The sequence below is a fragment of the Galeopterus variegatus genome, unplaced genomic scaffold, assembly GCF_000696425.1.
Source record: "Galeopterus variegatus unplaced genomic scaffold, G_variegatus-3.0.2 Scaffold9, whole genome shotgun sequence".
NCBI classification, from domain to species: domain Eukaryota; kingdom Metazoa; phylum Chordata; class Mammalia; order Dermoptera; family Cynocephalidae; genus Galeopterus; species Galeopterus variegatus.
The window spans coordinates 732,317-755,560 of NW_007726120.1; the positions used below are offsets into that span (position 1 = coordinate 732,317).

Consider the following 23,244-nt stretch of genomic DNA (forward strand, 5'->3'; position numbering starts at 1 on the left):
AGATTAGCAGTATACACACTTGAATTTCATGGATGAGTAACATTTTTAAAATTCGAGGAACTAATGCCAAGTTATTAATATTTTACTTGGCCAAATAATAACATCAAAAACAAATAAATACCACTCTCAGCTATCACCATTAGTTCGCAAATGACAGGGCATTTTAACACAAAATAATTAAAGAATATAATCTTAGAAGAGAATAAAGGGTGGTTTTCACAGTGACTTATATTTAGTTTAATGGTGAAAAACATCCACTATGTTCTTTATTTTTCTCATTTCAGACTAGGCTGGTGAAACTTTGTTAAGAACAAATCCATCTCTGGGATAGATATCTCTACTTTGTTCCTTTTATTCACTATTCAAAATCGCTTTCTTATTTTAATTCTTAGAGCTGGTTAATAAAATAATAAGTAAACTTGATTTAATCCCATCAGCCTTGCAGGGTCCAACTGAAAAATGCGGATTTACTTACCTGTAAATATTTTCTCTCATTTTGTCAAATACTAAAGATAAATGATGTTTTTGATACTACAATTACTTTATATTTCTGCATTTATAACATGTCATATAAATATTTATGTAAAGGTTATAAATCGAAGGCTAACAAATATAACAATAAAACTTACATGTTTGGATCTAACGAAACTATCCTTGTAATTACAATTCCAAGAATCAGAGTTGTTAAAACTGTAGAAATAAGGGAGATCTGCAAAAGAAAATGTAAAGATATTGTACGTTTAGGATAGAGATTATTTTATTTAAGACATTACGTTGTTCTCTTTTTTCCTTAAGGAAACTTATGCATAGATTTTTCTATCCAGTTCTCTAGCAGTTTATTCTTATAGTTGGTGTTGATAATCTCAGGCATGTACCTTCTTATCAGATCAGTCTTAGTCCCCCTTCCTCCCCACCCAAATAGGCAAGCAAGTATCATACGTGACTGTTGTTCTAATCTTGCAACATGGCTTTAAACACTTTTAGTGGCTTGCTGCACAGAACACAAAACTAAAGATGTTAGTTTATGAAAGTGAAAGTGAAATTATATATTTTTTCTTCAGGCCCTATTTTAGTGTAGACTTGTGCTTTTTTCTATCTATAATCGCTTCTACAACATTTGTCTTTATCATACCCTCTCTCTTCCAACGAAACACACATACCTCCCTGTCCCCAGCACCTCTGGGGGGTGCCTCTGCTTTTTCCTCTCTGCTCTCTAGCCCTGTGGTTTTGTTCTTTGGTCTGTGTTTCTAGGTCTGTTTTGCTTCTTCTGCTCTGTTCTGTCACTATTTCAACTGGTTAAAATATAAACAGGTCTATATGGGTATGTGCTCTGTGCACTCATTACATTAGGTCTGTGTTTCTATTCTTATTTTTTTTTTTTTTCCTTTTTGTCTTTTTTACTGACCGGTAACGGGATTGCAACCCTCAGTGTCACGCCTGTACCGGGGACCGGCAACGGGATTGCAACCCTCGGTGTTGTGCCCACAACGCGCTCAGCCAGTGAGCAGAACTGGTCTCTACATGGGATCCGAACCCTCGGCGGGAGTGCCGCCACACTCCCAAGCGGTGCACTCTCCAGTGCGACACCGGCCGGCCCTATTCTTATTTTTTTTAATGGATAAACACACTTTAGATTTTTTCTCTGATAAAAAATAACATAAAATTGCATTTATTTCATGTAATTCTCATTAATCTTGTTTTCTAAGTTGTTAATTTTTAACCAGAAACAAGTCTGTATTATGGGTCTGCTGATCTTCTGAGAAACAGAGATTAAGTAACATGCCCAAGGTCACACAGCTGGAAAGTGACAGAGAGGGGACTCAAATGCAAGCAGCCTGATTCTAGATCAGGGTTCCTGACTACTCTGCTTTGCACATTGGGAGATTTATTTAAATATTTCAATATGACACTTTTAAGGGACATTTCAGGACAAAATGTTCAGGTGCACTGATAATATGACAGAATATAAATAGCTTTCTTTTCATGAATGCCTGGCTTTCTGCTCTCAGAAGACAACATTTATGGGCCGGCCCGGTGGCGCACTGGATAGTGCGCCACTTGGGAAGCGCGGCGGTGCTCCCGCCCGAGGGTTCGGATCCCACATACAGACTGGTTCCCGCTCACTGGCTGAGCGAGGTGCCGGAGCAACACCTAGGGTTGCGATCCCGTTGCCGGTCCCCGGTCCGGTACGGGGGCAACACTGAGGGTTGCGATCCGTTGCCGGACACGGAAAAAGACAAAAGACAAAAAAAAAAAAAAAAAAAAAAAAAGACAACATTTATGTCTGCAATGAACATTTAAAATTAAAAAAAAATAGTTCAATCATTTAGATAATTTACAAATTCACAAAAAGGCCCTTTTGATTATTCTTATTTATTTTTGTACAACTGTTAGGGATGAAAGGTGTAGTGGTCAGAATACTCTAGAATACTGTTTCCACCCTAAGCTTTACCTGGAAGAAGGGACTTTGTAACTGGATGCATAATAACAAACATCACAGTGAAAAGTATAATTCAGTTAATTTTTGGATTTTTCAATAGAATATAAAAATATCATATGAATAATTCTTTAAAATTTTTTTTCATCAGAATGCTTAGTATCATGTAGACCTAGCACCAATAATATTTTGGGTAAAATATAAACATCCCTTGAGAATAAGGGAATAAAATACAGCCAGAGAAAGGCTCATCTTTGCAAATGAGCTTATGTGATGAATTAAATAGTTATTTGGTTGGCTTCATTAGAAAAAGTTCAGTATTTCTTTTTTAGCAATAAGAATCATAAATATTGGCCAAATTTTCAATAATTGACCAATTAACACATTGACATTTAAATTCACTGGGTGAAAAACAGGCACAATAGATATTATGATTTACAAATAAAAATATTTTAAGTCGTTGAAATGATTCACTCTTACTTCTTAGTTTAATTTTAAGTTGTTTAAACCACCTACACAAGAAAAGTGCTTTTCTAACAAATTAGACTTGCTTTAAGTATAGTTCTTTATATTTTCTAAACTTAAAGTGTGCTGTCTGACATCAGTTAGGGTATCTACCTTAAAAAAGAAAAAAATATATCTTTAGCTCACACTCATCAACTATTTAAGCATTAGTTCCGCAAAACAAGCTAATGATTCAACCACAGTTTACTCTAGCATAATCGTAAGTAAACTAAATGAAACTAAAGAAGAATACCGTAACTTTGCCAAATTGACAGTGGGTAGACAAAATTAATGTAGGTAACAAGGTGCATTTCTATACTTATTAAAATGTAAAAATTACCTTTCCAAGCTTTGCTATATTTCGGTACAAGGATAAAGGCAGAGTAAAGGTAACCGTAGAAAGCACAATAATGAAGTGGCGACCAATAAACAAGTTTTCAGGTTCAACTAAAACACAATGAATATTATTGTTTATAGATATAAGTAACATAGTGACACAACTAAATATCCAAGCATTTAATTATAAAAATGGCTTCAATAACACAAATACTACATAAATGACAATGAATTTGAGTTAATGAATTCCAAAGAACTATGTAAAAATAGAAATAAATTATAAAAATTTAAATACAAAATAATTTAAGGATGGACCTATACTTCAAATTGTTATAATATTTTATATTCAAATTATTTTAATAGCCTCCTAATAAGTATCACTGCTTCTGCCTTTTTTTGTCTCCTTAGCATTTACTTATAACCCAGAAACTAAAGAGATTTTTTTCAAAGGTAAAAAGATTATGCCACTTCCTGTCTAAAATCCCCTAATGGCAAAACCCTTCATGTAGAGTGTAAGCTACACGAGGACAAATAATTTCTTGAGGTGGTTTACTATTATAACGAGTAAATGCAAACAGTAAATAATAGTGTGTGTATACACATTCAAATAGAAACAGAAGTTGTAAACATAAAATAAAATATGTAAGGATTTATATATTTTAAAAGCTATGCTAACCAAAATAGTCACTTAAGGAGCTATATATCTCTTCCAATAAAGACATCATTGTATAAATGTTTTAGCTTATATTGAATTTCTTTCAGAGACCATGTCATTATACTGTTGTAATTTCCTCAGTGGTACCAAATCATTGTGCATTAATTTCTGTGAAGTCTAAAGTCTATAGGGGTCAAGTCTTAAAAAAGTGAATGATGTGGTAAAAAAAAAAAAGAGTTACTATTCTGAATAATGAGACTAATTTTCTTATATGGTTAACTAACTTACAAGGAAGTTCCAAGATAGGAATTCCAAAATGACATAAATTTTACTATATACCTATGTGTATGTGAATGTGTATAAATACCTATACACATTTAAAATTATATATGTGCCCCTCTGCCGGGAAACAAGCAAGTCAGCACACCCAGTGTCCCAGGAAAGGAGCCAAGGGTTGCAGCCCCCTCTGTCTGGAAGCAGGCAAGACAGCCCACCTGGGGTCCTAGGCAAGGATATGAGGGCTACAGCCCCCTTCACCTGGGAGCATGCAAGACAGCATGCCCGGGGTCCCGGGCAAAGAGCTGATGGCAGTAACCCCTGCTCAAAAGCAGGGAAGAGAGCACTACGAAAACCCCACACACAGGTGGCCCACTATGGCTACCACCACAGCCACAGCTGCCAAAAAAGCAGCTTGATGCCACAAGAGCAGCCACAGCCACTGTGCAGGTCAACTTTATTGACACGTGGAGAGTCATCAGCAGAGACTGGAAAAAGATATTTCTCTCCTCAAAGCCCACTTCCAGAGTAATAGAAGAAGAACTATTCTACCAGATGACCAGGCATCACTGTAGAGATACTAGAAATACAAAAAACCAAGAAAATATGACGCCACCAAAAGAATACAGTAATTCTCAAATACCAGACCCTACAGAGCAAGAAACCATTGAAATGACTGAAAAGGAATTCCAAGCAACAATCTTAAGGAAACTCACTGAGATATAAGAAAATACAGTTAGAAAACATAATGAAATGAGAAAAAAAAATCCAGGATATGAAGGAGGAAATTTACAAAGAGATTAGTACCTTAAAAAAGAATGTAGCAGAACTCACAGAAATCAAAGATTCACTCAATGAAATAAAAAACACAACCAAGAGCTTAAGCAGCAGGCTAGAACAAGCAGAAGAAAGAATTTCTGATCTTGAAGATAGTCTTCTTGAAATAACCCAGGTGGACAAGAAAAAGGGAAAAGAGAATTTTTAAAAATGAAGAAAATCTAAGAGAGCTAGCAGACAACCTTAACCACACAAACATTCAAATCATGGGTGTTCCAGAAGGGGAGGAAAAAGGAAAAGGCATAGAGAACCTATTCAATGAAATAATAACAGAAAACTTCCCAGGTATAGGGAGAGATGCAGTGTCACCTCTCCCAGGGTGATGGAGATGAAAAGGATTACTCAAAGCCCATTTCTCCAGAGTGATGAGAGGCCCGAAGGGGTTAATCCCAGGAGGAATTCCCTCAAGAGAGAAGGATCCCAGGAGTAACCCCAAATCAGGTTTTCCCTCAGTTTTTATTGTCCAGGCAAGAAGGTTACAGAAAAGAACACAGGTGGTTAATCAGTTATAGTGTAAGCAATTTACTATCTAAGGAGTCAAAAAACTAAGCTATGTGAAGTACAAAAAGAAACAATGAGATAATCGTCATGGCAATGCTTAGTTCCCTAAGAAACTTAAAGAAACAGTTGAAGGCAAGATGTGGAATATCCCCCAACCATTAACCTTGAAGCTTTTAGTTCACATACGTTCCCATCATTAGATATAGCTGTACCAAGGACAAATGCCCTTATAGCAGTCACTTTTGCTGTGTTACAATTTTCTTATCTATAACAGAGACTTTAGTCCTGAGAAAGTTTTCTGTTTTATCCAAGCTTAGCATTTCTATGTGTAATTCTAAAAAGTTAGGCTATTCCTTAAACTACAGGGCTTTGGTCCTGCTAAAACTAAGGACTGTGGTCCCACTAAGATAAAGGTTAAGGCCCTGTGAAATACATGTGCTTTATTAATGTTAGTATCCTCCACAATGCAGACTTTAAGATCCAAGAGGCTCAAAGATCCTTAAACAGATTCAATCCACAAAGATCCTCTCCAAGAAAGATTAAAATCATACTGGCAAAGCTCAAAGACAAAGAGAGAATCTTAAAAGAAGCAAGAGAAAAGAATCAAGTCACCTATATGGGAGCGTTATATGTTATTCTGCATATTCCCCAGTATGCAGAATAACAGCAGACTTCTCAACAGAAACTCTACAGGCCAGAAGAAAATGGCATGATGTATTCAAAATACTAAAAGAAAATAACTGCCAGCCAAGAATACTATACCCAGCAATGCGATCCTTCAGAAATGATGGGAAAAAGGTGAATTCCCCAGATAGACAAAAGCTGTGGGAGTTCACCACCACATGACCAGACCTACAAGAAATCCTTAAGGGAGTCCTGCATCTGGAATCTGAAAAACAATAATCACTCCTAAGTATACACAAGAGAGTATAATACCCACTGGTACAACATAAATGCAAATGAGGAAGAGAAAGAAACTAAATCTTACCACCACAAAAAGCCATAGTGACAATGAATAACACCCCTATTTTATTTCTGATTTTAGTAATTTCGGTCTTCTCTCTTTTTTCTTTGTCAGTTTAGACAAAGGTTTGCAAATTTTGTTGATCTTTTTAAAGAATCAACTTTTGGTTTTGTTGATTTTCTCTATTGTTTTTAAATTCCCTATTCCATATATTTCTTTTGTAATCTTTGTTATTTCATGCTTATATTTGCTTTTGATTTAGTTTTCTCTACTTTTTCTATTTTCTTAAAGTAGAAGTCCACATTAAAAAAAATTGTTACAAATGTATCATACTAGTGTAAGATATTAATAATAGAGGAAGATGGTGGGGGATGTCTGAGAACTCTCTGTACTATCTTCTCAATTTTTCTTTACATCTAAAACTGTTCTAAAAAATAAACTATTTATAATTAAAGAATAAATAAAATTATGTATATTTAGCTTTTATGTGTATATACATATATAAAATAATTTTATATATGTGTATAAAATAATAATTTTATATATGTATATACACATTCACACACACATACATACCGGTATGGAATAATTAATCATGAGTAATAGTTTAACTCAGCCATAACTAAACAGTCACCATAAAGCTAAGAATTAAAAGGAAGCTCCAGTTCCAAAAACCCTGAACTCACTGCTTACATATTTCGTTGAACATAATGAACCAAATTATTTATATAACTGTTTCTATTTACCCCATTCAAACCTTTTGCTTCATTGGGAAAATGCTAAGGCCTAGAAAAACACTGAGACAGAGTGCTATATTAGCATGTAGGAGCCTAATAACTGAGGATCTCCATTAGAGTAAAGGCTATTTTTTTACTAATGATCTGATGATGAGATCTATTACCTATACTGATCTACCAAAAATGCACCCAAATATGCATTTTAAATGTTTAAACAATAGTAAAGAAGACTGAACATTGAAATATTTGAAAAACCTCAAAATCATCTGAACATACTATTTCTTACATCAACATTTCTTGTTACTTTGACTTTTATCAAGAACCAAGGCTTTGGTTATTGGAGAAAGCAAAAGCAATTACCACTTGCCAGCCTAGGACATTAGTGATATATTTCAGAAAAAAAAAAAAAAAAGAGCTTTGCAAAGGATTTCATCTACTTCTAAAAATACTCTGGCCTAATATTATGCCTTACAAGATATACAAACAAAGCATACATTATAAACTACTACACTGAAAAATGGTGAAGAAAGTACAAGAACGAATTTGTGACCTATGTTTGAAAAGTCATTTTTGATAGTTATAAAATTGATAACCAGGAAGAGGGTTTCAAGGGGACCTTTAGCCTTATGTATGTTTTATTTTTATGAGTATATATTCATATATTATTTGTATAATTAAAAATCAATAAAGATTAATCAAAATGTTTCTATCAGGAAAAATTAATTATGATTTATGTAAATGTATAGTAGATTCTATATTAGAGAATACAGAACTTCCATTAAAGCAAATAGAATAGATCTTTATGTTTTGATATGAAAATATGCCCTTAATTTATTACTAAGAGAGAGAAGCACATTATAGAACAAGATGTGTGTGTTACATTATATGAATATCTGAAATTACATGTATTCTTAAAACTCTGAAAGTATATATTAAAAAGGAAGGTAAAAAAGAAGGAAGGAAGGTCGAATTTAGAAGGACTGTCCCAACCTGGATGTCCCAAGAAGTAGTAGTTATTAGTACTTTCTATTTTCTCCATTTTGCTTGTCTGTGTTTTCTAATATTTTCCCAATAAATATGTATTACTTCTCAAATAAGAAAACAGAGATAAAAATTATTTTAATTAGTAATGCTAGATTGAAAAACCTTGGAAAATAACAAAGGAAACAAAAATCCCATGAATCTTACAATTAAAAGAAAACCACAGTTTATATGTGAATATATTTCTTTATTATTTTTTCCTAACTTACGTATGCAGAAAATTTACATAATTTAAGTCATATTATATGATGGTATTGTATTCTGCCCGTCTCTCCTTAGCATTCTCTCTACTCACATGATCTCATTTTGTGTAATCATGATTTGGAGGTTGGGGGCTAGGACAGAAGCCACGGACAGTTCAGAGAAATATTTATGTAACAGCACTGAGTAAGCCCACCCTGTGCTAGGTACTGCCTATACTGTCTCTTTTGCTTCACACAGTTCTATGAAGCAGGTGATATTTTTTTTTTTTCCTTTCTGTCTTTTTTTCGTGACCAGCAACGGATCGCAACCCTCAGTGTCGCGCCCATACCGGACCGGGACCGGCAACGGAATCGCAACCCTTGGTGTTGCACCCGCACCTCGCTCAGCCAGTGAGCGGCCGGTCTGTATGTGGGATCCGAACCCTCGGCGGGAGCGCCACCACGCTCCCAAGTGGCGCACTGTAGCAGTGCGCCACCGGGCCGGCCCAAGCAGGTGATATTTTAATTCACAATTTAGAGGTGAGAAGACTGGAACTCAGAGAGGACAACTAAACTTCTCAAGGTCACATAGGTAGTAAGTAATGAGTTTGTGATTTGTTAGCCAAGTCTCCTTGATCTCAGGTTCTACTAAACCCTCTGAGAGGAATAGGTGCAATTTCTAGCTCTAGGCTTTGTTTCATTTTGTTTCTCATGTCTCTAGAATGAGTGATTCAAACACTAAGAGGAAACGTGTTTTTATTCATCTATAATAACAACTATCAAGTTAGATCACAATGAAATGGGGATTTATGTGGCTTGGATAAGACGCTTTGAGCAAAAAGACTCAGGATCTGTGAATTATTCTAATAATCATGATATGGTGAAAAGTTGAATGGGGAGTGGGATTGTGCCACACGTTGAGGAGTTCTGCTTGAGAATGTTCACAGTGGCTTTTTTGTAATCATCCCAAACTGGAAACAACACAAATGTCTCTCAACTGGGAGACAGATAAACTGGAATCTGTAAAATGGAATGCTTCTCAACAATTAAAAAAAAAAAAAAAAAAAGGAGCAAATGCAAACTACTGAAACATCCCAAGACACAGATGAATTTTAAATGCACCTTGCTAAGTGAAAGAAGCCAGACTGGAAGAGCTACATATTGCATGATGCCATTTACATAGCATTCTGGAAAAAGCAAAACTATGCAGAGAAAAATGAGATCAGTGGTTGCCAGGGACTAGAGACAAGGGAGGATTTGATTATAAGGAGAAATGGTGAAAATGTGGGGAAGTGATGGAATTGTTTTGCATTTTTATTGTGGTTGTGGATATATGACTATATGCACTTGTCAAAACTCACAGAATATGCATTAAAAATGTTAATTTTACTGTATTAAATTATACCTTAATACAAATAATGGGGAAACAGCTTGCTTATTCAAAAAATGATGTAGTATAAATAGTACATGAAAAAAATGTTCCTATAGAGAGCTGGGATAGAAAACAAAGAATTTAGAACATGAAGTATTCCAAGTATATGAAGAATAACATTTTTTCAAACAGCTAAAGAACTTAAATTATATATAAAAGTAGATCAACACTTTAGGATCCGAACGGATCATGGGAATTGCAAGATATCTCAATTAATGCGAATTCTTCACTTTTAAATATTTTATTCATAAATTATTATGAACCACATTAACTATAAATAATTATATAAATTAATATATTTAAAACTTCAAAATTTTTATTTTGTCTTACCTCCTGGGATTCTTTGAAAAACTTTGCTCAAAGTATCTCCAGCTATTATGTTATAACTTATCATAGCTAAAAACATAATTAAAATAATACAGTCATGAACAAGTCATCACGTATCTCACACTGAATATTTTGAAAGTAACCAGTTATTACTTCCCAAATATTGGTATAATCCTACTACTTTCAAATATATATTATGATTACCAATATGTACAACCTTTAAAATAACTAGACAACAGATTTATAATACAGTATCAATTTGTATTACAAAAAGATTTTCACTTTAAAATTGATTCATCCCAGAATACCTTTAAATAGTGAGTTTGGGTAGTCATTTAAAATGCAATTTATTTTGTTGTTAACATTCAGTTTCCAAACACCTTTTCAGGAACACATGTACTGCCTAAAGTGAGGGAGAATAACAGAAAATTTTGAAGGCACCAAAAGGAACTAGTGGTTTGAACAATAGCTTCTGTAGTATTGATTTAAAAAATGAAGGTCAATTTGAACATTGGTAAATATTAATATTTTACTTATTTAAGAAGTGCTGGGTGACATTTTCACTATTAAGGTACAAACTTTAAATAGCATGTTGGCCTAGTACATGGCTTCCACAAATCCTTAGGTTTTCAAAAAAAAAAAAAAGTACTAGGAGTTAGAAGAAATCTGTTACTTTTCTCATTCACTTTAATCTGAGATCTTTCTGTTTTTTACCAGATAAGAAAAGCCCAAACATTAACCCAGTGAAAGTCACCCTCATTTTACTTCAGAGAAATACTCCAAAAATAAACCAAAAGGACCAGAAAATAAGGAAGAAAATGGTTAAGGAAGTAAACGTTTCATTTGGAAGATATTTCAACTGCTAATATTCTTTAATGACAATTTAATGACTATTAAAATTATTTTATTCAGAAATGAATTATGTTTACACAAATAATTGCAATATTCATCTTCACAATCATCTTACCTATAAAGGGATATAAAAACTGTAGAAGAGAGAGGAGGAGATACCCTGGAAAGCCAAAGGTTTTATTAACCAAAGACTGGTAGGTGTCTGTTCCAGAGAGGGCCCCTCCTTTTATCAATAAAACAAGGGAGAAGTCTGTTGCAAAAACAATTGAACAAATGTCAGATTAGTTTTAAGACAAAAGTTTTCCATGTTTTTACTTAACTACCATTGAGAAAAAGGGAAATTTTAAAGAAGAGTTTAGTTTAAGTAGGAGCTAAGAGAGAAAGAAGAAAGGAAAGAAAGACAGACCACAGCAGAGTGTTGGACTGGCAGAGAGAGGGAGCATACTTAGGGGTGCAGAATGGGGTGGTGGAAGAGAGGAGGGGGAGGGAGGTCAGGGACTAATTGGGTGGGGGACACGAGGAATAACTGCAGTTTGTGGTAATGTGCATGTTGATAGTATTGATCTGGCCATCACATCTTGGCCACAAGTGGTGATGGTCAGCTTTGTACCCCATGAATATGCATAACCAATAAAATAAAATAATAAAATAAAATTTAAAAAGAAGAGTTTAATGCTATAGTATTACCATGATAAGGCTAACTTTCTTTTCTAAAATACTACCTTTTATGAAACTGTAATGTTTCCAGTTATATATTTTTCAATCAAGATGCAAATATACTTAATACATCCATGCAACCAACTGGACACAAGAGGGTACACAGACTAGAGTCAGAGTGCCAGTGTTCCATTTTACTTTCCTAACCTAACCTGTGTAACTACTGTTGTTAGGGTGTAGCTCAATTTTCCAAACGACAGAACGTAGGGCATCAGATATTTCGTAGACATTCAACAGGTAAAGACTGAGAATGGAAAATGTAAAGACTAAGAATGGAAAAAACAGACTGAGAATGGAAAAGCATTTAGGAAATAATAGGTTTAGGAGAATCGAAGCATTGTTTTATAACAAAATAAAATTAGTAACTGTATTTTATAGCTGTTATGGTTAAGAGAGCACTCTAAGAATTTTTTTAAATTTACATTTTAGGAATTTCAGTTTCAATTTTAATACTGAGGTTGAAGATGCAAATACATAGAAATTACATAATTAAAAGTTAATCTCTTTTTTTCATTTAACTCAATTTTTTTTTTTTTAATTACAGAAAGACCCTTCAGTTATATTGGTTGTGCATTGTGTTGGTACACAGTCATGTACAAGGTATAATATTTGCTCTCTATTTTTTCTCATGCTTTCATCACAATGATTCCTTTTTATCTTTTCAGTAATTTGATAGTGCATTAAAATGCAAATCATTGCAATGTGGTTTCCACCTTGATTCCCTTCCACATCAGTGAAACTTATTTCGAAAGCTCATCACTGATCTCCAAATTAATAAATCCAGTTAATCTCCAAATTAATAAATCCTAATTTATTTATTTGTTTGTTTATTTATTTATTAATAAATCCTAATTTGATCTCCAAATTAGTAAATCCTAAACATTAATTTTATTTGTTCTTTCAGAGCGTTTTCTTGCTGCTTACCATTCTCCTTTTTCTCAACCATCCTCCCTTGGCCTTTGTGATACTCCTATCTCTTGGTTTTCCTCCTACCTTTTTGGCCATGTGTACTCAATTTTTCACCAGTTTATTTTACTCTGTTCAAGTCCTGGATCCTTGTACTTTTTTTTTCACTCTTCAAGATGTCCTACTGAGATCTCATTCATACCCGGGGTTTCAATTTTCATACAGATCTTAATAACCCTTAAATTTGTATTTTTAGGTCAATTCCCTTCAAAATTCCAGACTTCTACATCTAACTGCCTAATAAATGTTTTACCTTGAAAATCTCTTAGACATCTCAGTTTTAAAATGTCCAAATTTTAATTTGTGTATTTGTTCTGGAAATTTATTCCCCATCCATATTTTTCCAATCTGTAAATATTGTCAACAGAAACTTGAGACCTGCCCTAGACTTCTCATTATCCATTACTTTCTATATCCCTTTGGTCACCAAGTTCATGAACCATTTCATCATAAATATTGAACCGTATCCCCTAATTTCTAATTTCTAACCTGCTTTATTGCAGAGTGCTGGTCTTTATAATGACTTACCTAAATTACTGCAACAACCTTCTGATCTTTCATCCACCAATCTGGCTTCCCATCAAGATACTTTTGACATCCTCTCCTTACCAACGCATTCTGGACATTCCCCCTCTACTAGGCGAATCTGATCATAGCGTAAACCTAATCCTTTATTCTGCTTAAAATCCTCCAGGAAGATCCACTAATTCCTTTGGATAAAAATAAACACCTTTTCATGAGGCAGAAAAAATTATTTCTTAGCAATGTGACCTTGAGTAAAAGACTTGACTTTCCTGAGTCTCATCTGTAAAGCAGGGGACTATGTCATTGAGGATTATGGTGTTTAAATGTCTATCACAATGCCTAGTGTGTTACAGAGGCCAAATGAATGAGAATTTCTGCTATTTTTACTTATTTTTGACAAGCTAGATGTGGTGGTGGAAAAAACATCGTATTTGGAGTCTGATAATAATGATAACAATCACAAAGCAATAGCAAATGCTTTCAGAACACTTTTTTGTGTGCCAGATATGTGCTATGATTACCCCCATTTAATAGATGAGAAAAATGAGTCACAGCAGGTTAAGTAAATTGCTGATTTCCACAAAGCTGGTAATGAAAGAGTCAGGACACAGGTCCTGGTGGGCTGGCCCCAGAATCCACACACTTAATCAAAATCCCAACTCTGTTGCCAGTAACTGCAGACCTTGGGTAAGTTATTTTAACCTATTAAAGTTTCATTTTCCTCCTCCATAAAAGTAAAACATAAATATCTACTTCATGGAGTCAGAAGGATTTAGTATTGCGGCTTCATTGTGCTCAGCACCTAGCCAGTCCTCAGGAAATGGTAATGATCATCATTATAGAAGAGCTTTCGTATCTGCCTCTGCAAACTCTCTAACTTCCCCTCTCTCCACTTAGAAACATCAATCCTACACTTTAGCCAGATTGACTCACTGGCATATTTCCCTTTTGCATTTCTGCATTTCCATCTGCTTTAGTACACATTTTCTTTGCTAACTCAATTTTTTCATAAACATTCAGTGGAGATATTTCCTCCTCCCTACAGTATTCCTTTTCCTTAGAGGATGGGTAAAATGCCAGTGTCCCTATCATCATGTACATATTTTTATTGTAGCATTTTTCATGAAATAGTGTAAATATGTGTTTTTTGCCAATCTAACACATCACATCATGAGCTTCATAAAGGCATGGATAATGTTCTTCATTGCTATATTGGCAGCGATATTGATGCATGGAACACTGGTGATTAAGTATTTATTTGCTGAATGAATCAATATCAATATAGCAGAATTGCTAAATCTTGACGTATCCAACTCTAATTTAATGTGATACATGACCTAATACATAGATTTTAAAGTATTCTGCAAACACGAAGTTGTAGCAATTAATTCTTCTTCCTTTGCTTAAAACTAGGTAATACTTCACAGAAGAATTGAAAAGTGCCTTGGAGGATAAACAGGATTTCAACAGGTTGAGAAGAAAAGGAATGTCAAACAGGAGGACTATCAAAGGGAAGGCAGTGTGAAAGCATGGGTAGGGAATGGAAAAGTCCAGAATGACTAGAAGAGAGGGTTTGCATGTGACATTGTTGGTGACAGGGTAAGATTGAGGATATAGTATTTTGAAATGAGACTAAAAATGAAGACTGTTGCCAAACTATGGAAGAATTTGAATTTGAACCAATAATTGTTTGGTTGTTGTTTTCATTATAGAGTCTTGGAATGTTTTGAATGGGGAACTAACAGAAATGAGGACAAGGTTTCATTAACATAACTCTTGCAGCAATATGGAGGACTGATGACAAATTGACAGATGCAAAAGGCAGGAAGACTTAACAGCAAATAATTATTGGCCAAAGAAGAGAACCATGAGGAGTTGTGTCATAGGGAGGAGGCAACCAGTTTCATAGATGCTGTAAAGGTTTGGTGAAGAACTGGATGTTTGTGATGAGAACACTGAGAGTTTTATAAAAGTTCAAAAGGTACTGTTTAAGGTTAACAATTTGTTAAGAATCTAACCCATAATAAATATAAATGCTTTCACCTGCTTGTAAAATACAGACCATACATATATTCCTTTAAAAGTATTAGGTATCTCAAATATCAATCACTATAACATTTTGATCTCCCTTTAAATATATTATACACAACTTTTAAAATAATTCATGAATGAATCAATGTTATTTAACAGGGCAATTTTCTTTTAAATCATTATGTATAGTTTGGACAATAGAAATTATTTCACTCTTATCAACCAAATATAAAAAATCTTAAAGCAAATTAAAATAAAATTATTTGTTATACATATTTATAATTTTCCTCAACATCTCACAGACATGAAAAAAAAGCCTTCCTGTTGAACTGAACATATCTCATTAAAGGCCTTAAAAAGGCAAAAGAAAAATTCTAGAGACAAAGCACTGTTTAATTATAGGGTCAATCTAAAGAAAAAAATCAATATTATACCCTACTTATCAATGTTGCTGTTAAAAGTCAAATTAAGAAACAAAATGAATCATAGACTATAAATTCTGCCTTTGTGTGGTCATCCTTTATCAAAATTATTAAAAATCTGTATCATGCACATAAATTAAAAAGGAGTTAGTAATTTCTACAGTAATCTTGCAAAGTACTGCTCACAGTCATTGCTAGAGGCTTATACAGAGTATTAGTTGAAAAAGTTATTCACATTAAGATTTATTTATGTATAATATGATTTAGTTTTAATAAACTGTTCACTCTTTTCAAGTCCTGAATTCTCAGGTGATATATAATTTTTAATTTTTTCTATCTACTGGTTTACCATATGTGTAAATGTTTACAATTCACTTAAATAAATCATGGTAATTATGCCTGGGTGGAATTATTTGTCAGCGCTGACTGACTGGGAAACAGGAAATTTTAAAATGACAAGGGTGAATCCTTGAATGGGATTTTTTAGTGTGATGAACGCTCACTATATAGAATGCAATTTATAAATACTGGCAACTCTTAATAAGCACAAAATTATGGGTCCCACACTACTAAGTAATGGGTCTTAAGCCACAAATTAAGACTGTGGAAGCTCAAAGCAGCCTAGGTCTTGGTGGTGGGGGCAGTGAGAAGGCAGAGGGAAGTCCAGTGTCTGTGCAGCTTTGAATTTGCTGTCTGTTACATGCTTTACTGTCTCTTCTTCAGCCTGAGGAAGAAGAGAGAGTTGTGGCTCTTCTTGGAAGCCTGAGACTTCATGAGGGATGGCATTTTCGTCAGGGTCTCCAGGAGCAGAGCTGAGACAGAGATTCTTGGGCAAGGGGTTTATGGATGGCATGCTTTCAGGGGAAGGGGGTAAGAGGACAGGGCAGGGGAAAGAGCTCAGCAAGGGCTGTGGTGATGGAACTCTGGAACTCCAAGTGGACCACACACTGGCCCCTCCTGGAGGCAAGGACGCCGGCCTTTGGATTCCTACCAGTCAGTCACTGGCTGAAGGCTGTGGGGACATGGGGGCTGAGGGTGTCATAATCTCATAGGAGGATGGCTCCCTTGAAGCCCAAGCCAACACTCCACAGAAGGGGCGGCCAGCTGAAATGTGTACTAGCTGGTAAAAGGGCATCTAGGTGCCACACTCAGCAGCCACCACAGCAGCATCCCCTGTAGGGGGGGGTCTACTTATGGTCATGCCTGTTTCACAGTGATCCTAAAGAAGAAGAAAAATGCTGTTTGTCACAAGGTGAGCTGGTAGATGACAGGTCAGGGAAGAGGACAACAGGAAGAGCAGATGATTATGAGTTGTACAGCCTGCATTTAGAGGAAGTAGTGACAAAACGCAGGAGTGAATAAACATGTTACGCTAAGAGGGGGAGGCAGAAGAGAAGGAGCAATACAGAAACACCTTATTGCCGCATTTAAAGACAGTGGCTGGCAGGAAGCACGGACAGGTATGGGTGAGACGGGGAGGGTGGCGAGCCCTGCTGGTGGAGCGGCGGGGCTTTCAGCGCCCCCAGCACAGACACAGCTGAAGAAGGTTGCTCATTCGCATGCACCTGCCCACAAAGCTCTGCCTTCTGCTCTTTCAGAGCACAGTCCTCCCTCAGCCTTAATCAGTCTCTACAATGACTCCCCCACCTACCACATTCTGCATAAAATGAACAAGGCACATGAAAAGGATTTAGGCTTGGTAATATATAATGCTCTTCTACTCTTTCTAATCTGTTTAAAGGATTAGTAAAAAAAGTAAATCTCCTCAGACATAAATGCTTCAACTCTTTAGGATTCTTTAATGGACTTTTTAATTAGCTAGGAAATTCAATTGCAGCATATGTGTGTGTGTGTGTGTGTAAAGTGTCATTGTACAATTTAAGTTGCAGAAAGAAGCATTTATATAGTATTTTACCTGTAACATATGAAACCCAGAATAAAAGCAATATTCCCAGAGGAAACCCAGCTTGCTTCATTGAATAAGGCAACCCTAGAAAAACATAAAATGCCCCCACCCCTCACATTAATAAGACAGAAATACAGGTTTCCCTCCAATTCCTATATATACTAAGTTGAGTAAATTTACATATTTACATGACATAGTTTAAGCAATGCATAGGACAGTACTAAAATTAAATGTTAACATATTAATACTTATTTCAGAACAAAATGTTATTAAGTTAGGGACACGTCAAAAAAGTACATTAATGAGGTGATGTAATAAGAATTAGCAAGCAGCAAATGAGAAATAGATGCCAGTTCACACACACAATACTTCTTTCAGGGTGAGGGCAACATCTGCCCTAGACTTCGAAGAGTAATGACCCAAACCCTTCCTTACATGCTAGCGAGGAAGGCAGAGAGGATAGCAAGAAACGCACAAAGATTATGGAATATTAAGAAAGATCAACTCTGGAGTCAAAATGGGGCAACCATGTAGGAAAAAAGAGAGAAAAACGAGAAAGACGTATTTTTTACAAAGCTGAAGGTGGTATATAAAATTATTTCTTATAATTTTGGGGGGAAGTGGACAATTTTTGATCATGGACAATAAAATATTTAAACTAAACATAGTTAAAACATTTCCACCAGAATTTTAATTCTCTGAAAAGGTTTCCCATTAAAAAAAAAAAGACAAGCTGCTGAGCATAATTAAGTGGTACTTTTTAATACTGCTGACATCAATCAGCTTAAAGTGCTCACATCAGAAATTAACTCCAGAATTCTGCCAAATAGAGCTGCCCACAACTCTGTGGCACATGGAGGCAGAATTTCAAACAAATCTTCACCCCTACTTGCTTCTTCTTCACCTCAGATACCTCCACTTTATGTACCATTTGAGAAAGAAAAAAAAGTCTATATATGGAAAAATGCAAAATCAAGAAGTTTGTGAAAAATAAGAAAAATATTTCAATCCTGATATACATTCAATGTTCAGAAAATGATGACTGAGACTCAAATGTCAAAACTTTGTAGTAAAAAGTTATATTTTCAATGAGTATTGCAGTTTGAAGGATTTTGTTTGGTCCTTGCCTTTTCTCAAATGCAATGTGTTCAAATAGTGAAAAAAATAACAAACACTGAAAAAATAACTGCTTTTATTACTATAATGCAATGAACTTAAAAAAATTTTTTTCAGAATGTTTCCCTTACTTTTAATACATTGAGAAAATGTGAACTGTTTCTTTTCATTCTGATTGGCTCCTTTAAAAAAAACATATGTATTTTTTAATTAACAAATGTGTTTTATTGACTAAATGCTATTTAAAATTAATATATCATAATACATTTGTACTTTAAAACTTAACATTGCATAGATAAATAAGGAAATATAACGTGGATTTAAGTTTTCACAAGATTGTTTTCACATTAAACTTTTGTACCTGCAGTATTTACAAATATCTGGATGTTTCATACTTCCAGTAGGATATACAAAGGTGATTCAAGTAATGGTGGACACTTCAGAGAGAGGAAAAAATGAGGTAACATCATCAAATGACTACACAGCCTTTAAAAATACTCAGCATCTCTCAAGTGCAGCTTCACCTTAATCATGTGGAGGATGCTCTCAACTATGGAAAGAGTGTAAATCAAAACCCTGTCTTCAGGAAATCCATGCGTACTATTATATTGGGAAAAAAGGAAGGCTTTTATGGAATCAAATTAACAGTTTCTCGTTTAAGATTTTTTCCTTTAAAAATAATCAACGAACACTAGGAACATATTAAGAGTTTTAAATTTGGCCTTTTCACTTAAAATTAAAAACAAAGCATAAAACACTTACCTATCAGACCAGATCCTATAATTGAGTTGACAATATTAAAAACAGCAGCAGACTGACAACTTTTCTCTTTATACTCATGTTCAGAAACCAGAGCTTCTCTGTCATCCAGATCTCTCTGTTTTAATGGATAAAATGGCGATTAAGCAAATATATGCTAGCTCATAAAATTTTAAGTCAAATATGCAAGGCAGGATACTAACACAATATCAGTAGTAATAATAGGTAATGTCAGTAAGGATAATAAAGTAATGATGAGGATAATCATATTAAAGAATAATAATAATACTGAAAAGTTCAACAGAGCTTTGTAAGCAAACTCCATCCTAAAATGTGCTGATTACAGCTGCCCCAACCGCTTCATGGAACCCCAAGAGCGCAAGATCTGTTAGCGCGTCGGCGGTGTGATTTTTGTGAAATTAAAAGGGTTACAATGAGAAGTGCCTGCCAAGAAAAAAAAAAAAAAAAAAAGGTTAAGGCAAAACTTTTTCTCCACGGTGCTTCTCCAAGACCCCAGGTGAAGTAGTTGCCCTGTTGCAAGGTGAATGCAGCTTGAGGGGGACTGGCGTCAGAGCCTGCCCCAGTCGCCAGTTTTACCTGCGGCGGGGTGACAGGTTGCTGCCCCTGGTAGCCCATGGCTGCGTGCTCTTCCTGAGCAGATGGAATGTTCTGGGGCCAGCCTCGTCCGTCACCACGCACGCCCAGAAGGTCCGCAGGGGGCCAGAGAACTGGAGAAAGCAGGTTCCGCCGGCGCCCCGGCGCCCCTGGAGCTCTCAGGGCTGCCGCAGCCCGGGGCGGTTTCTCATGGAGTTTGCCCAGCCACACGCACTTTTCCTCCTGAGGCGGACACGCTGCAGGATGTTTCTGACCTGGGCAGCTCTCTCTATCCCCCGACCCCGCCTCCCCCAGGGAACACGGAGAGCTACTCTTCCCCAAGCTGCAAAGTACAACTTGTCCCACCCACACCGCCCTGCCCAGATTGCACAGAGTTATGACGGCCTCGTTTTAGTCCACTTCTAAAATAGCTGCTCTTCTGCTGGAGTCGGATGCACAGGTCACTAGTAGACCCCTGCTCCCGTGGAGCATCTTTTCTATGAGCACCTGCTCCTTTTCTGTGACAGAGATGACAGGGGAAAAGTTAGGACTTTTATTTTAAATGGAAATTGGAAGACTTGTGAGAAGATAAACAGAAAAACCCACAAAACTTTCCTAGGATTTTAGCAATCTTGATTACAGAGCATGCTTTTGTCAAATGCTTCCTGCTAACTCTTCAGAAAGGGAGACCTAAAGAGAGGAAGGAAAGATGGATTGTTATTGGATTCAGGTAAAGAAACTTAAAAGGGGAAGAGGGATACAAGGGGATGGGAAAGACAAGGCACCCAGAGTGTGTGAACTAGAAAGAGTCTTAAATGACTATCTATTTATCCTCTTATATTACAGATGGTGAAACTGAGGCGCAGAGATTATTCAATCACAAGGAGACAGAGTACATAAGAGAACAGTGTCAGGGGCAATGAGAGTGTAAATAAGACATCAGTACTTATCAAGTACTGAATTACATAATTGAAGAGGTTCTTTTTTTTTTTAGACATTTATTTAAAATTTTGACAAACGTGTTAAAAGCATGGAAGAACTGGAGTTATCGAATAAACTCCATATACTCTCCACTGTCAAATTAACAAATATAAACATTTTGTGTTATTTTCTTTAAATTATAAAAGTGAACATTTACTGTCACAATAAAAACTCCTTTGCTGTGTCCCATTCCTGTAACCCTCCCTTCATACCTCGAGTCATCGAATTCATGAAGTTAGTGTGTGTCTTTGCTATCAGTGCTTTATATTTTAATCAATTCACCTGTAACCATAAACGATAGATAACTCTATCAAGATTTACAAAGATGGTCTATATTGTACATGTTATTTTCCCACTGGCAATTTTGTTTATTCAATATACTGTTTTGAGATGTATGATGTAGATACATGCAGATACAGTTTATTAATTTTATCTAACATAGTTCAATGAGCCCTACCCCTACTGAAAAATATTAAGGTTGGTTCTAATTTTATAATCTTCTGGAGCATATAAGCAACAATTTTCCTAGACGTAGATTTGTTAGATAGTAGGACATGCACATTTTCAGCTTCACTAAGTATTTCCAAATTGCTGTACAGATTGATTGTATGGAATTACACTTATACCAGTAGAGATGGAATTCCTGTTTTTCTGTATTGTGAAGAGCACCAGGACTTAGTTTCTTTTCAAATTTTTGTTGTTCCAGTGGGTTTTTAAATGGTATATAATTATTGCATAAATTTGCATTATTCTAATTTATATTGAGATGGAGAATCTTTTTATATATTAATTATATATGTGCACTGTCCTTTTTCTGAATTTCATTTGACATCCTTTGCCAATTTGATTTTGGTTGTTAGCCTTTTTCTTATTGATTCATAAGAGTTATTTTCATATTTGGGGTGCTAATGCTATGTTAGTTATATAAATATATATATATGTTTTGTATAACTTCTCCAGCCTCTCTCTTTTAAAATTGTTTGTGGCATTTTTATTTTGTTAGCTAATAATTTTGATATACTCAAAATTAAAAATTTTAATCCTGATATAAGTACATTAAAAGAAAAACACATTTATAACCTTATTTTATTCAAAAATATAGATCCAAAAATCCCAAAGAAAATATTACCAATTGAACCCAACTATGATTGAAAAAGTCAACAATATGGTGACCAAGTTGAGTATACCCCAATTTGAAAGGACAGCTTAAATTTTTTTAAAATCTATAAATATAATTTCCCACATTAACAAATTATAAGAGAAAACCATGTTGTTATTTCACTAAATGCAGGAAAAAATACTTGATAATGTTGAATTATTGATTTAAAAAAAACTCTTTGTAAATTGGAAATACAACTTCCTTAAACTGATAAACTGTAGCAAATATCTTCATTATGGGGAAATTTTAAAAGCATTACCATTTCATTCAGAAATGAAGCAAAACCATCTATGATTATAATTTTTATTTAACATGATACTGGAGTTCCTAGCCTAAAGAAATAAGAAAGGAAAGAGAAATCAGAAATATTAGGATTGGAAAGATAGAAGTAAAACTTACTTCTGGTAACAAGATTGTTTATATAGAAAAATCCAAAAGAATCTAAGATACTATATTATTAGAAATATTATATTATTGGAAATATGAGAGTTTAGGGAGCCAACCGATATAAAATTAGCCTAAAAATATCTTTATTCTCTATATCTACAACAAACTAGATATTATAATTAAAGAGAATATAATACTGTCAGAGAATATCCAATACTTAGAAATAAATCCAACCAAAGATTCAGATGCACACAATCTATTCAGAGAAAATTATAACAATAAGATACATTAAAGAATGCCTAAATATATGGTGAGATATGCCATATTCATGGATAAGAAAAAATAAATATTGAATGATATCAGTTCTGTCCAAGTTGATTTATTAATTAAATACAATTAATTTCACCATATTAGCCACAGATCTCTGGGCTAATTTTTACAAATAGACTTGTAAAAATTTCCTTTTTTTAAATTACAAAAGAAAAATGTTTGTTTTTAAAAAGTGGAAAATAAAACAGAGAATTTTATAAATTATTGTATTTCTACTCTCAGTGATAACTCTTTTTTTCAATATATTATATGTGTCTGGGTATGTTTGTG

The 23,244-nt window shown here is 34.8% G+C and overlaps 1 protein-coding gene across 3 annotated transcripts in view; it reads right to left on the minus strand.

Moving 5' to 3' along the window:
- The window catches only part of SLC38A11 (solute carrier family 38, member 11), a 53,503-nt gene extending 33,893 nt beyond the window's left edge, over positions 1 to 19,610 (minus strand). Inside the window, exons 1-5 of one of the 3 annotated variants that reach the window (XM_008583866.1) lie at positions 19,527 to 19,610; positions 17,658 to 17,732; positions 10,233 to 10,298; positions 3,282 to 3,388; positions 630 to 709 (exon numbers count right to left, since the gene is read on the minus strand). In XM_008583866.1, coding sequence (XP_008582088.1) covers positions 630 to 709; positions 3,282 to 3,388; positions 10,233 to 10,298; positions 17,658 to 17,718 — 314 coding nt within the window. In that variant the 5' untranslated portion in view covers positions 17,719 to 17,732; positions 19,527 to 19,610. Of the gene's footprint in view, positions 1 to 629; positions 710 to 3,281; positions 3,389 to 10,232; positions 10,299 to 11,196; positions 11,332 to 17,657; positions 17,733 to 19,526 lie in introns of those variants that run through there. The other 2 variants (XM_008583795.1, XM_008583939.1) reach the window with 2 other exon arrangements.
- Positions 19,611 to 23,244: the final 3,634 nt, after the last annotated feature.